At 37.2% G+C, this 16,358-nt stretch overlaps 1 protein-coding gene across 3 annotated transcripts in view; it reads left to right on the plus strand.

Moving 5' to 3' along the window:
* AKAP10 (A-kinase anchoring protein 10) overlaps positions 1–15,652 on the plus strand; it is an 82,493-nt gene extending 66,841 nt beyond the window's left edge. For all 3 annotated transcript variants that reach the window (XM_087440385.1, XM_004433030.3, XM_087440386.1), the window contains 3 exons: positions 4,363–4,415; positions 5,051–5,146; positions 13,881–15,652. In XM_087440385.1, the coding sequence (XP_087296511.1) occupies positions 4,363–4,415; positions 5,051–5,146; positions 13,881–13,886 (155 nt within the window). In that variant the 3' untranslated portion in view covers positions 13,887–15,652. The remainder of the gene's footprint in view (positions 1–4,362; positions 4,416–5,050; positions 5,147–13,880) is intronic.
* Positions 15,653–16,358: the final 706 nt, after the last annotated feature.

Consider the following 16,358-nt stretch of genomic DNA (forward strand, 5'->3'; position numbering starts at 1 on the left):
GGACGCCGCCTCAACATGGCCAGACAAGCGGTGCATCGATGCGTGCCCGGGATCCGAACCCGGGCCGCGAGTAGCGGAGCACGCGCACCCAAGCACCAAGCCTCAGGGCTGGCCGCTCTTCTGTGAGTTTTACAGTTTCAGGTCTCACCTTCGGGTCTTTGATGCATTTTGAGTCAATCCTTTTGAATGGTGATAGCACATGGTCCACTTTCATTCTTTTGCATGTGACTGTCCAGTTTTCCCAACACCATTTATTGAAGAGACTTTCCTTTCTCCATTGTATGTTCTGAGCTCCTTTGTTGAAAATTAGCTGTCCGTATATGTGTGGTTTTATTCCTGGGCTTTCAATTCTGTTCCATTGATCTGTGTGTCTGTTTTTGTACCAGTACCATGCTGTTTTGATTACTATTGCTTTGTAGTATGTTTTGAAGTCAAGGATTGTGATGCCTCCAGCTTTGTTCTTTTTTCTTAGGATTGCTTTAGCTGTTCGGGGTCTTTTGTTGCCCCATATGAATTTTAGTATTCTTTCTTCTATTTCCGTGAAGAATGTCATTGGGATTCTGATTGGGATTGCATTGAATCTGTAGATTGCTTTAGGTAATATGGACATTTTAACTATGTTTATTCTTCCAATCCATGTGCATGGGATGTCTTTCCATTTCTTTATGTCATCATCGATTTCTTTCAATAATGTCTTATAGTTTTCATTGTATAGGTCTTTCACCTCCTTGGTAAGATTTATTCCTAGATATTTTATTCTTTTTGATGCAATTGTAAATGGTATTATCTTTTTGAGCTCTCTTTCTGTAAGTTCGTTATTAGCATACAGAAATGCAACTGATTTTTGTAGATTGATTTTGTACCCTGCGACTTGGCTGTAGTTGTTGATTATTTCTAATAGTTTTCCAATGGATTCTTTAGGGTTTTCTATGTATAAAATCATGTCATCTGCAAATAGTGAGAGTTTTGCCTCTTTGTTGCCTATTTGGGTTCCTTTTATTCCTTTTTCTTGCCTAATTGCTCTGGGCAAAACCTCCAGTACTGTGTTGAATAGGAGTGGTGAGAGTGGGCAGCCCTGCCTCGTTTCTGTTCTCAGAGGAATGGCTTTCAGTCTTTCCCCATTGAGTATGACGTTGGCTGTGGGTTTGTCATAAATAGCCTTTATTATGTTGAGGTACTTTCCTTCTATACCCATTTTGTTGAGAGTTTTTATCATAAATGGATGTTGTATCTTGTCAAATGCCTTCTCTGCGTCTATTGAGATGACCATGTGGTTTTTATTCTTTGTTTTGTTGATGTGGTGTATCATGTTGATTGATTTGTGGATGTTGAACCATCCCTGCGTCCCTGGTATAAATCCCACTTGATCCTAGTGTATGAGCTTTTTAATGTATTGCTGTATTCAGTTTGCCAATATTTTGTTGAGGATTTTTGCATCTATGTTTGTCAGCGATATTGGCCTGTAATTTTCCTTCTTTCTATTGTCCTTGTCTGGCTTTGGTATCAGAGTGATGTTGGCCTCATTATGAGTTAGGAAGTGTTCCGTCTTCCTCTGTTTTTTGGAATAGTTTGAGAAGGATAGGTATTAAATCTTCTTTGAATGTTTGGTAAAATTCACCGGAGAAGCCATCTGGTCCTGGACTTTTATTTTTGGGGAGGTTTTTGATTACTATTTCAATCTCTTTACATGTGATTGGTCTATTCAGATTCTCCATTTCTTCTTGGTTCAGTTTTGGGAGGTTGTGTGAGTCTAAGAATTTATCCATTTATTCTAGATTGTCCAATTTGTTGGCATATAATTTCTCATAGTATTCTCTTATAGTCCTTTGTATTTCCGTGGTATCCATTGTAATTTCTCCTCTTTCATTTCTTTTTTTTTTTTTTTATTTAGTGTGTGTGTGTGTGTGTGTTTGTGTGCACGCGCGAGGAAGATCAGCCCTGAGCTAACATCCATGCTAATCCTCCTCTTTTTGTTGAGGGAAGACTGGCCCTGAGCTAACATCCATGCCGATCTTCCTCCACTTTATATGGGACGCCGCCACAACATGGCCTGACAAGCGGTGTGTCGGTGCCTGCCCAGGATCCGAACCCGGGCTGCCAGCAGCAGAACGCGCGCACCTAACGGCTACGCCACAGGGCCGGCCCCTCCTCTTTCATTTCTAATTTTATTTATTTGAGGCTTTTCTCTTTTTTTCTTAGTAAGTCTGGCTAAGGATTTGTCAATTTTGTTTATCTTCTCAAAGAACCAACTCTTTGTTTCATTAATCCTTTCTACTGTTTTTTTTGGTCTCAATTTCATTTATTTCTGCTCTGATTTTTATTATTTCTCTCCTGCTGACTTTGGACTTTGTTTGTTCTTCTTTTTCTAGTTCTGTTGGGTGTAATTTAAGGTTGCTTATTTGAGCTTTTTCTTGTTTGTTAAAGTGGGCTTGTATTGCTATGAGTTTACCTCTCAGGACCACTTTGCTGCATCCCATATGATTTGGTATGGCATATTTTCATTTTCATTTGTTTCCAGATAGTTTTTGATTTCTCCTTTAATTTCATCAATGATCCATTGGTTGTTCAGTACCATGTTGTTTAATCTCCACATTTTTGTCACTTTTCCAGTTTTTTTTTCGTGGTTTATTTCCAGTTTCATAGCATTATGGTCTGAGAAGATGCTTGTTATGATTTCAATCTTCTTAAATTTATTGAGGCTTGCTTTGTTTCCCAACATATGGTCTATCCTTGAGAATGTTCCATGGGTGCTTGAGAAGAGTGTATAGTCAGATGTTTTTGGATGGAGTGCTCTGTCTATGTCTACTAGGTCCATGTCGTCCAGTTTTTCATTTAAGTCCACTATTTCTTTATTGACTTTTTGTCTGGATGGTCTATCCATTCATGTAAGTGGGGTGTTAAGATCCCCTACTATTATTGTGTTGTTGTTAATGTCTCCTTTTAGGTTTGTTAATAGTTGCTTTGATGTTAATTTTTAATAGAAGATTAAGTTAATTTCTGAGATAGAGAATACGAAAAAAAGAGTAAGTCTGAGACAGATCAGCTCAGATTAGAACATGAGTTTGAGACACCTTAGGACAATTTATAAGTCTGGATTTTTGACACCCAAGGACAAGTTTTTGAGTTATTTACATTTTGAAGGATGTTAAAGCCGTGGGAGGGATGAGATGTCCCAAAGAGAATGTGTTGAAGGAGAAAAGAAGGCTGAGAATGGGATCCTGGAGAAGCTTCATGTTAAAATGGGAGGGAATGCACAGAGAGGAGTCAGAGATGTGGATATTAAAAAAGAGTGTTGGCAAGTAGGAGACTAACAGTGTGACTCTTCAGGTGAGCCTGAAGAGAGAGTAGCACATTGGGTAATTTGATAACCATTTGAGACTTTAGGCAGAGCGTGTAATTTTGTGGCCCTGTTGACTCTGCTTGGCCATAAAATTTAACTAGACCAGTACTCAAACTTTTAGCTAATAAAAAAAATTATTAAGGGAAAAAGATCCAGGTTTTATGTTTTTCATGAATGCCCTGTATAGTTCTGTCCCAGTCATTGAATTAATCAGGACCTTTGCTAAGAAATAATCAACCAACTGCTTGCTTTAAGGCAGAGTTAGGACATGAGCCTATTTGTATTAATGGAAGGATAAGCTGTGTATTTCATTCATGGAAATAGAAGCTAACCTAATCCTTGGTCCTTCCTCAGCATCTGAGTACAGGTGTAGATAGGCTTGTGTGTCTCCTAGGAAGTTGAGATATACTATGGCTTGAACAGAGCATGGCTATTTAAAACTCTACTCTTACCCAGCTAGTTTATACAGCCCAAAGATCTAGCATGTAGCATCTTTTTTTTTTTTTTTTGTGAGGAAGATTAACCCTGAACTAACATCCATGCTAATCCTCCTCTTTTTGCTGAGGAAGACCGGCTCTGCGCGAACATCTATTGCCAATCCTCCTCCTTTTTTTCCCCCAAAGCTCCAGTACATAGTTGTATGTCATAGTTGCATATCCTTCTAGTTGCTGTATGTGGGACGCGGCCTCAGCATGGCCGGAGAAGCGGTGCGTTGGTGCGCGCCTGGGATCCGAACCTAGGCTGCCAGTAGCGGAGCGCGTGCACTTAACCGCTAAGCCGTGGGGCTGGCCGCTGAAACAGCTTTTCAAAAGTTTTTCAAACCATGATATTTGCAGTTAAATACTCTGTTTTGGAGACAGTATAATAAGTTTCTATTAATGGTAACATTCCTTAATGTTTTGAGTGAGCTTGTACAAAAAAAGGAATATCCATGTCTGGAAGTAGCTTTCAAATAAGAGCATTTTTTTAGTGTAAAATTATGCATGAACTCTACATTCAATTTTGTCTTTGTTTATTACTAGGATTCATGTTCTCACAAGCTATGAAGAAATGGGTGCAAGGAAATACTGATGAGGTAAATTCTACTTTTAGTATAAAGAGATTCCTGTGTATAAGTGGCATCTTGTCTAAGTAAGGTTTCATGTTTTCTCTTCCTTTACTTCCCATGTTTAAGCAGCATGGCACATCACTGCTTCCTTATCCAAGAAAGGGTGGCCCCTTTGTAGCATTTAACAATTGCCTGGTGGAGGCAATGGAGGTATCTTCAGTCCAGAGACTCTGGCCACTGAAAAATATCCATGCATTCAAATTTCCCTCAATCAGCAGGCATCAGTAATCAGTGTAGACACAAAAGCTCAAATGTTTCTTTCCTCACTGTCAGTTTTACTTTCAGAAGTAGAGTCTTGCTTTTTGAATAGTTAAGTACATTGAGAGATGGGAGTGGTAAAGGAAAAATGTTTTGTTTTGACCATCTAACGTGGAAATAGTCATGATGTTGCGTACCCAGTAGCTGACTCTGGAAGACAATGAATAGCATGTTAATATGTCATAGCCAGAAGGTGGCCCAGGTCCTTTCATACATGGGAATGTGCTTGTTATCCAAATAAGTAGATATGATATGCATATACAGTTGTGTTTAGGCACTGATAATGTATGTCTTGATTCTTCTAATGAGTAACTGTCATCAACAGTTTGAATTACCTCTTTTAGGCCCAAGAAGAGCTAGCTTGGAAGATTGCTAAAATGATAGTCAGTGATGTTATGCAGCAGGCACAATATGATCAACCATTAGAGAAGTCTACAAAGGTAAGGACGACTTTTGTTCTGATTTAGCTTGTGTAAAACTGAAAAGAATTACATTCCAGATATGTAAAAATAAAAAAGAACATAAGGGAGCTTCTGCTTCTGCCTTTGAAGGATTAACTGCTATAGGAGTTGCCTTCTCATCATAAACAATTAAAAAACTGACAAACTAAATGAAACAGCTATTTCTAGATATCAAACAACAGGCAGTAGAGGGCTGTAATCTTTGAAAGAAGGGTGACATTGAAGTGATCCCTACCTCACTGCCCAGAAGCCGTTTCCAAAGTGCAGGGAGGGGAAAACCTGACAGAGTTCAAGTCTTGCTGAATTGAGAAGTCAGAAATCAAAGGTGGCTAGAAGTCATAGAACAGGGTACCAGAAAGGACGGAGCTGTACAGAAAGAGAGCTTCAGGGATAGAGAGGTTCCTTCAAGTCTTTGGCCGAGTACTGATCTATATAGTAGGGTGAAAATGCCCATGGCCAGGATAGGAGCTACCAGAAATCAGTAGTCTAAACAATTCCTGGAACATGGAGCTAAGAATAGTTTACGTTCCTGCTGACCAGTGTGGACAGATTTTGTAATACACAAGGCATTAAGTAGTGTCCTCAGAAACATTTTGCCTTACTGCTGGAGCTAAATTAGCCCTAGAGTAAATCACCTTAACCAAACTTAAAAATAACTTTTGAGAGGATCAAACTGCTCTGTCAGTAACAACTACATGCCAGAACAAAGGCCAGCCCTCTTTAGAGGTACACAACAAAATTCAGCACTCAACAGTGTAAAAATACAATGTCTGACATCCTATCAAAAATTACTAGACATGCAAAGAAGCAGAAAAACTTGACTCATAACTAGGAGAAAATACAATCTATAAAAACCAAGCCCTAAAAAATACTGAATACAAAAGAACTCAGGAAAAGGAGGGAAAGAGAACAAAGAGTCATTGGGACAAATAGAAGACAAAGAGCAAGATGGTAAATTTAAACCAAATCATGTTATTAATTACATTAAACATAAATGGTCTACATAGTCTAGTTAAAACAGAGATTGTCAGATTGGATAATAAGGCAGAACCCAATTATGTGCTATCTATCAGAAGCCCACTTTAAATATAAAGACATAGGTTAGAAGTAAAAGGATGGAAAAAATATACCATGCAGACACTATCAGAAGTAAGCCGGAATGGCTGCATTACTACAAGTCAGAGTAAACTTCAAAACAAGGAATATTACCAGCCACAAAGAAGGACATTTCATATGATAAAAAGATCAGTTCATCAAGAAGACATCAAGAATCCTAAATATATATGTATCCAATAATAGAGCTTGAAAATACATAAAGCAAAAACTGATAGAACTGCAAGGAAAAATACACAAATTCATAGTAAGTATTGGAGATTTCAACAGCCCTGTCTCAGTAATAGATAGAACAATGTTTAGAAGACTTGAACGACATTATCAACCAACTTGAGCTAATTGACATTTATAAAACAATGCATTCAGTAACAGCAGAGTACACATTCTTTTGGCATGCACGTGGAACACACCAAAATATATCATATTCTGGGTCATAAAACAGTTGCAGTAAGTTTTGACAGATTGAAACCATTCAGTCTGTTCTCTGACACCTAAGGAATTAAACAAGAAATCAGTAACAGAAAGACAGGTAGAAAATTTCAAATATTTGGAAATTAAACAGCATGCTTCTAAATAACCCATTAGTCAAAGAAGAAAGCAATTGGAAAGTTAGAAAATACTGTGGACTGAATTAAAATGAAAATACCACACAGTATTTGTGGGATACTGCTAAAGCAGTTCTTAGAGGGAAATTTATAGCAGTAAATGTTTATATTAGACAGAAAGAAAGGTCTTAGTCTTCTGTCTTTAGAAACTAGAAAATGAGTAAATTAAACCCAAAGAAAGCAGAAAGAAGGAAATAATAAAGATAAAAGTGAATATCAGTTACATAAAAAAGAGGCAGACAATAAAAGAAAAATCAAAAGCTGGCTCTTTGAAAAGACCAAATAGATTGATAAACCTCTAGCCAGACTAATTGAAGGGGAAAAAAGAGATTAGACATGAATTACCAATTACCAGGACTGAAAGAGGAGACATCACTACAGATCCTACAGTTTTATTAAAAAGATAATAGGGGAATATTATGAACAACTTGATGCTAATAAGTTCAATAGCTTGAATGAAATGGAGAAATTCCTTGAAAGACATAAATTACCAAAGTTCACTCAAGAAGAAATAGATAATCAGAATAATGCTGTATCTATTAAAGAAATTGAGTTTGAGAAGTTAATATCTGAAATATATAAGGAACTCATACAACTCAATAACAATAAAACAAATAATCCTACTAAAAAATGGACAAAGGACCTGAATAGACATTTTTCCAAAGAAGACATACAAATGGCCAACAGATACGTGAAAAGGTGCTCAATATCACTAATCATCAGGGAAGTACAAATTATAACCACAATGAGATATCACCTCACAGCTGTTAGGATGGCTATTATCCAAAAGACATGAGATAACATCCTCGTTGGCGAGGATGTAGACAAAAGGGAACCCTTGTTCACTGTTAGTGGGAATATACGTTGGTACAGTCAGTGTGGAAAACAGTATGGAGATTCCTCAAAGAATTAAAAAGAACTAACGTGATACACCAATTCCACTTCTGGGTATATATTCAAAGGAAATAAAATCACTACCTCGAAGAGATATCTGCACTCTCATGTTCGTTGTAGCATTATTCACAACAGCCAAAACATGGAGAAAACTTAAGTGTTCATCGATAGATGAATGGATCAAAAAAATGTGGTATATATGTATACAATGGTATATTATTCAGCCATAAAAGAAGAGTGAAATCCTGTCATTTGTGACAACATGGATGGACCCTGAGGGCCTTATGCTAAGTAAAATAAGTCGGACAGAGAAAGACAAATACTGTATGATTTCACTTATAAGTGGAATCTAAAAAAAGTTGAACTCATAAAAACAGAGAGTAGAATGGTAGTTGCCAGGAGCTGGGGATTGGGGGAAGTAGAGAAATGGTGGCCAGAGAGTACAAACTTCCAGTTATAACATGAATTAGTTCTGGGGTTCTAATGTACAGCATGGTGACTATAGTTAGCAATACTGTATTATATACTTGAAAATTGCCAACAGAGTAGTTCGGAAATATTCTTACTATAGCCATGTGCCGCATAACAGCATTTTAGTCAGCAACAGCTATACCATCTAGGTTTGTGTAAGTCCACTTTATGATGTTTGCACAACGAGGAAATTGCCTAATGACACATTTTTCAGAACGTATCCTCATCATTAAGTGATGCATGACTATATTTTAAAAAAGGCAATTATATGAGGTGATAGATGTATTAACTAACCTTATTGTGGTAATCATTTCACAGTATATATGTGTATACATATACAATGTTATGTCAATTATATCAATAAAATTGAGAGGGGAGAAAAAAATTGAGTTAGTAGTTAAAAGCCTTGCCACAAAGAAAACTCCAGACCCAGATGGAATTTAAAGAAGAAATAATACCAATTCTAGACAAAGTTCCAGAAAATTCAAGAGAAGGCAATATTTCCCAACACATTGTATGAGGCTAACATTACCTTAACACCAAACACCAGACAAAGACATTACAAGAAAAGAAAACTACAGACTAGTATCCCTCGTTAACATACATGCAAAACCCTTAACAAAATATAAGGAAATTGATCAGCAATATACAAAAAAGATAATATATCATGACAAGTGGGAGTTATTTCTGGAAGGCAAAGTTGCTTTAATATTTGAAAATCAATTACTGTAATTCATCATGAAAACGAAAACAAAAGCATATGATCATCTCATTAGATGCAGAAAAAGAATTTGACAAAATTCCACAACCATTGATGGCAAAACTCTGAGGATACTAGGAACAGAAGGGAACTCCCTAAACCTGGTAAAACTGACAGATAAAATCATATTTAATGGGGAAAGACTGAATGTTTCCTTCTAAGTAAGAAGGCAAGGATATCCACTCTAAAACACTTACACTGGACGTCCTAGCCACTGCAAAAAGGCAAGGAAAAAAAGGCATATAGATTGTAAAGGAAGGGGCCGGCCCCGTGGCTTAGCGGTTGAGTGCGCGCACTCCGCTACTGGCGGCCCAGGTTCGGATCCTGGGCGCGCACCGATGCGCTGCTTCTCCAGTTATGCTGAGGCCGCATCCCACATACAGCAACTAGAAGGATGTGCAGCTGTGACATACAACTATCTACTGGGGCTTTGGGGGAAAAATAAATAAATAAAAATTAAAAAAAGAAAAAAGATTGTAAAGGAAGGAGTAAAATTGGTTTTCTTTGCAGAAGATGTCATCATTTATGTAGAAATTCCTAAGGCTACTCTATCCAGTATGGTAGAGACTAGCCATGGATGAATGTTAGAGGACATTTCCATCGTCACTGAAAGTTCTATTAGACAGTAGTATCTTAAGGAATCTACAGAAGAGCTATTAGAACTACTAAGTTTAGCAATGCTGCAGGATATAAGGTTAATATACAGAAATGAATTGCATTTCTATATACTAGCAATTAATAATTGGAAATCAAAATTTAAAAAACAGTACAATCTACAATAGCATCCAAAAACAAAATTCTTAGGAATATATTTAACAAAATATGTGCAAGATTTGTACAATATAAACTACAAAACAACTGAACAGAGTTAAAGATTTAAATCAAAACAGAAATAAATCATGTTTGTGAATCAAAAGATTCAATGTTGTTAAGCTGTCATTTCTCTCCAAGATGATGGTGATGATTGAGGTATAATTGACATATAACATTATATTAGTTTCAGGTTTACAACATGATTCGATATTTGTATACATTGAGAAATGATTACAGTAAGTCTAGTTAGCATCATTACCATACATAGTTACAAAATTTTTTTTCTTGTGATGAGAACTTTTAAGATCTACTCTCTTAGCAACTTTTTTTTTTTTTTTGTGAGGAAGATCAGCCCTGAGCTAACATCCGTGCTAATCCTCCTCTTTTTGCTGAGGAAGACCAGCTCTGAGCTAACATCTATTGCCACTCCTCCTCCTTTTTTTCCCCAAAGTCCCAGTAGATAGTTGTATGTCGTAGTTGCACATCCTTGTAGTTGCTCTATGTGGGACGCGGCCTCAGCATGGCCTGAGAAGCCGTGCGTCGGTCCGCACCCGGGATCCGAACCCAGGCCGCCAGTAGCAGAGCACGCACACTTAACCACTAAGCCATGGGGCCGGCCCCTCAGCAACTTTTAAATATGCAATACGGTATTATTAACTGTAGTCACCATGCTGTACGTTATCCACGATTATTGATTGATTCAGTACAATCACAATAAAAATTCCAGCATGCTTTTTTGTAGAAATTGATAAGATGGTTATAAAATTTATTGGGAGATGTAAATGAACTAGAATAACAAAAAATATTGTGAAAAACAAGGCACAAAATTAGAAGACTAACACTACCTAGCTTCACATTTACTATCTATAAAGCTACGTGATCAAGGCAGTGTTATATTTGCTTAAGAGTAGACATATGGCTTATTGGAACAAATAGTGTAGAAGTAGATCCGAACATATGAAGTCTATTGATTTTTGACATATGTGCCAAGATAATTCAATGGGAAAAATAGTCTTTTTAATTTATGGTACTGGAACAACTGGATACAATATGGGGGGAAAATGAACCTTGTTCCTTATAGCATATACAAAATCAACTCAAAATGGATCATCATAGACTTAACTGTAAGAGCCAAAACTATAAAACTTGTAGGAGAAAATCTTTGTGATTTGGGGTTCGGCAGAGATTTCCTAGCTCACTCAAACCATGAGCCATAAAAGAGAAAAATCGATAAATTGAACATCCAAAGTAAAAACTTCTGCTCGTCAACAGACACTGTAAAGAAAATGAAAGAAAAGTTACAGACTGGGATGAGATATTTGCAAAACATCTTTCTGATAAAGGAGTTGTATCCAGAATATATAAAGAACTCTTAAACTCAATAAGAAGACTAACAATCTGATATTTTTTAAGTGGGCAAAAGATATTAACAGACATTACACCAAAGAAGATATACAGATGGGAAATAGTCACATGCAAAGATGCTCAACATCATTAGTCATTAAGGAAATGGAAATTAAAGTCACAGTGCTGTACATACCCAATAGAATGGCTAAAATTAAAAAGTCTGACAGTGCCATGTGTTAGCCAGAATGTAGAACAGTTTGAACTCTAATATATTACTGGTGGGAATGCAAAATGCTACAGCCACTTTGCAAAACAATTTGACAGTTTCTTAGCAAGTGAAACGTATACTAGCCAGGTATTTTCTTGGGGAACTCGGATGTCAGATTTTTTTTTTTTAAGTTCTTTCTTCTTGGACTGATCGTATTCTCTGGAAAAAACTCTACCAGTCTTCTGCCTGGAGGATAAAGGCCAGGCTACCAATGTTCTAGGAGCCAAGTGGGAAAAAGCTAGAGAAGTGTCAGTATTCATTATATATACCCCTCCTTAATCTCCTTCTTTTCAGTACAGCATCTTTGTCCTCCATCATGCCTAGTGTATCTTAACCCAGAGACCCTTTGTTTTATTCTGCTCAGAGAAGAAATCTCAGATTTTTCTGCTGGGGCAGTCACCTGGCTGGTCAGAATTGCAGAACAATGACTGTCGATTGTCAACGTCTAAAACAGGCCTTTAAGAAATTCTTGTCCTTGCACCCACCCCCCTTGCCTTTACCAGAGTTACTGGTGCCACCAGTTCCCAGGCTTTGAGAGAGTCTGCATTGCTTCTCAGCTTTTTCTACTTTAGTCTTAGGATTGAGTTATTTGGGTCTGCCAAGTTCTTTACCATTCATCCATTTGCTTCCAGCTTCTGAAATTTTGTTGTTGCCTCATCTTGCATTTTTCCCGTTCATATGATTTTTTTTTTAAGTGCTGTTTTAGGTAGGAGTGAGTCGAATGCCTTCAGTCTTTTCTTCAAGTCCAATATACCCAGTTCCTTCAGCAGTTTTACTTTCTCTAACTTGAGTTGATTCACGAAGACTTAATGTCATAGAATTTCTGCTCATATTCTTTGTGAAGGCATGAAACTACTCCTCTGTTATTTACATTAGCAAAAATTAGGAATCAGCGTTAAATATGTTCAGATGACATCCCGTATAATCCTCAGTAGTTGGAGGGCTTGAATTTAGATTTAGGTTCAGTATCACCCTTTCCTTGCCAACTTTCTAGCCAACTTTTTACTCTAAGAACTGTCATTACCAGAGCTTGGTTTAATTTTGGACTTTTCACTGGGCTGATTCACACCAAAGCTGTGTTCACTTTTGCAGACTCTATCCTCTTTTCTATGTAAGGGTGATAATTTTTGTCTATATTTATCTTAATTGGCTCAGTCAAACCTAAAATAGCAAAGAACAAGATAAAGGTGTATAAAGAAGTGTGAAGTAGTTATTTTTGTGATTCCTCATTATCATGTTGATGATCAAATGTTTGCTATATGAAAATGTTCTTTAGAAACTATTTTGGAAAGCAGATGTTTAAAATTAAGGCTTTTCATTTGAGTTGTATGTCCAGATTTTATTACCATGTGAGTTTCATTTTTAGGATATACAGTATATTTTCATATATTTTGTTTTTTAAGCTTGCTAGGCCTTTTCTTTGCCTGGCCAGGATGTCTCTCCTGCCTGCCCTTTAGGGATCAGCAGTGTTGGTATGGAAAGAGCACTAGTGTATTAGAAATAGTTCAGTCCATTTTTGGTCAATATGTGTGACCTTTTGCAAGTTAATTTCCTTCTCCAGTTCTTTATTTCCTCGTCATTAGATCAGAGAAATTGGACAAGAAACTCTCATAAGATCTCCTTCTAATTCTCATTCTATGATTGTATGAATGTGAGAAGTCTTACATGCACAAAGGAATACGCAGCCTATTTAACCCATGTTGATACCTCTCTGCTTTGACTCTCCCACTCTCCATTTGTTTATAGTGTACTTGAGCATTTAACGTAAACTACCCCACAGCATTACCGAATCTTTTCATGTGTATACGTCCCATCTCACAAATAGCAAGGATCATGTCTTCTGTGATGTTTGTTTCCTCCCAGTACTGTAAGTAAAGGGAGCCTCAACCTCAAAAGCTTGGTCTTAGGAGGCAAGGAGATCAAAGTTCTTTTTTTCTTTCTAAAGGCATTGGAGTATTCCATATTATGGCTCTGACTTCATTTAATGAATCCCATATGGATAGTCATTTAGGTTGTTCGGGTTTTTCCATGTTACAAACAATACTTTAATGAATGTCTGTGTATCTAAGTCTTTGCCCTCTCTTATGAGTATGCTGTACAGTTAATTCCTAGAAGCAGAAATACTCTGTCAAAAAGTAGATATTTAATTCTAATATCTATTGCCAAAACAGGAAGATGAAAGCAAATCTGGGTGCCAGTCCTTGTTATGTAACCTTAGGGCAAGTTGCTTGACCTCTTTAATAAGCTTTCGTTCACTCATATGTAAATGAAGATAATTATAATATTTTACCTCACACGATTGTAGTCAGGTGTCATTGGCTGTCATAAGCGCTGGTATATAGTAAACACTCACTAACTGTGGGTTCCCTTCTTCCTTAATCTGTAGTGATATGTCACTGGTTATAGAAATGTACCTTACCTTTTTCTTTTTCTTTATTTCAGCTCTGACTCAAGACCTGAGATAAAGGAAATCTGCTTTTGAAAAATAAGAGAACTTTTTTCCTTTGGTTGGATTCTTCAACACAGCCAATGAAAACAAAGCACTGTATTTCTTTTCACTGTTATGTTACTGTTGTTTTCCCAAGAAAGAATGTCAGACAATCCTAGACTTCCACCATATACAGAGTGACATGTAGACATATTTGCTGCACATGATGTTCACACAGTGAAAGTCATAAAGAGACAAAGTGGTATTGTTTACATTACTAGAAAATTAATAGTTTTCCAATGGCAATAACCCATTTATGAACGAGTTTTAGTCCACTGGAATAGACAGGGACCACATATTGTGGGAGGCAGATGAGCGTAGAGCTGATATTTGATGCACATTCTGTAACAGTGACCCATCTCTAACAGCATCGTAAAGCAAGTACCAGAGGTGCTTTGCGTTGGCCTCCTAAAACAGACAGTTGAGTCAGCCCCTGAAGAGCCAGCAGCTCAGAGTGGCAGTTCGGTGCTAGCAGATTGTTTTTCTTCGGTGGAACAGGCGAAGGCTCGTTGTGCAGTCTTCCTTCACAGGGGCATTAATTTGGAAGGACGCTGACAGGTCACAGGTCAAGTATTGGTGACGTTGTCCTTCCCTTTGATGACAGTATATAGTTTTCACATTTTAATTGCTCCTGAGATGCAGTATACTTAAAACCAGTCTCTCCCCAGCTAACAAAAGGGTGAATCTCCTTTACTTGGAGCATTAGGACTTGCTCCTCTGGAATTCTGTGCTCCAATTTACTTTCCCTTCAGAATATATGTGGAAAGGAATAAATACTAATGATCACTCCAGTTTTCCCCCTGTGGACTTGAACAAAATGTTTATTCCCAGATTGTAAGATTTTTTTTTAAGAAGGTGGGCGGGCACCAGTTGGGGGGAGGAAAAGCACTCAACTTTCACTGCCTCCCCTTTCTTTGTTGTGAGCTGGAAAGTGTGCAGTTGGTGGCCTTTTTTCTTTCTGTCTTTAGAAAGAGACGCCCTCACTGCACTCACTCAGTTGGCTTCTGGGTCTGGGCCACCCTGCCATCAGCAGGGCTGCCCCGTTGGTGAGCACACTCCACTGGCCGGACGGTGCCAGTGCTTCCTCACCGCACGGGACTGTTTGAGGGGAAAGAACGTTCTCTTAAGTGTTACTGCTTTTGCTCAGACTTTGCAAAAAAAAAAAAATATATATATATATATATAAATATATAATTATTAATCCCTTCTGTCCTTGAGAAAGTCTTGAATGAATAGAGAATTTATTCCACTGCAATGTTTGATTGTGTAGAGGCACACTGTTTCATCAACAGAAGAAGCAGAAAGGCTGTGTATAAGTTTTTGGTACTATGTACCACCTCTGTTATTCTTCTAAAGCGAAGTATTCATGTACTTAAACCATATTCTATTTAATTGTGTTTGATTTTAAAATATATATATATGAATTATATTTAAAATTGTGTCAACTTTTCTGCTTTCAGGGCATTTATGGCTCTTCTACTGAAATGTGTTGATTCTTCCAAATATTTCCATTTGCTTTACAAAAACCCAGAACATGAACCACTCTTGGACTTAGCCTTGTGTTTGGAGTGTATGGCATAGACGTGAGGTTTTATTAGGTGTTTATGCTGTGATTAACTCATTTTGTTCTTTTAACAAAATATTTCCATCCATTTCACTTTGCTTCAATCTTTAAATAACAGAAAAGCAATATAAAAGTCATAGAATAAAATGTGGTTTTTGGTGACTCTCGCTGCCTCTGCATGTTTTGGAATAACAATTTCTGTAAGACTCTAAGCATTTAAACTAGTGCTTTCAGTTAAGATAATATTTAGTCATTTCTTTGTATACATTTTGTGCTTCTGAGCTAGAGATGTCAGTAGTTGTAAGGTTCTTATACAGAGAAGGGCAAGTTTGAGACTCGGTTACTTTTTTCTGCCCCACTTGCTATGGGACACAGAAGCAGAGTGTGGCCTGAAATTATTAGCTAGATTTAATATTTTATCTAAAAAGATCCTTGTACTTATTTTAAAATTGGAATTTGATTCATCTGATAGTGAACACTCACTGTGTTCCAGGCTCTGTGCAGTATGCCAACAAAATATGATTCCCTGGCAGCGTTTCTGTAGGTTCAGGGAATCAGTGGAACATCCATCTTCATCATGTTGTGGGCATCAATGCAAATTGTTAAAAAAGAAAAGATGTTAGTGAGAAAGTGGTACCTTTTGTGATTTGATGTGTCTTCATCACTCCTGTAAGATTTGATGAAGCTAAAAAGCAAAAAGTTACTTAAGTTCCAGTGAGGAGCAATAAATCAGGGAGCAACTTTTTGTAACGTTTTCTGCTTGAGTTTCAGTATTCAGTAGAACTTTATGAAATGTAAGTAATTTACATTTATGGAGCTTTGACTAGTTCAGTAGGAATTTGGAGGGGAAAGTCACTCTGAATTTTAG

The sequence above is a fragment of the Ceratotherium simum genome, chromosome 16 (genome assembly GCF_057802395.1).
Source record: "Ceratotherium simum simum isolate JZ-2026a chromosome 16, ASM5780239v1, whole genome shotgun sequence".
In the NCBI taxonomy this organism is placed as follows: Eukaryota; Metazoa; Chordata; class Mammalia; order Perissodactyla; family Rhinocerotidae; genus Ceratotherium; species Ceratotherium simum.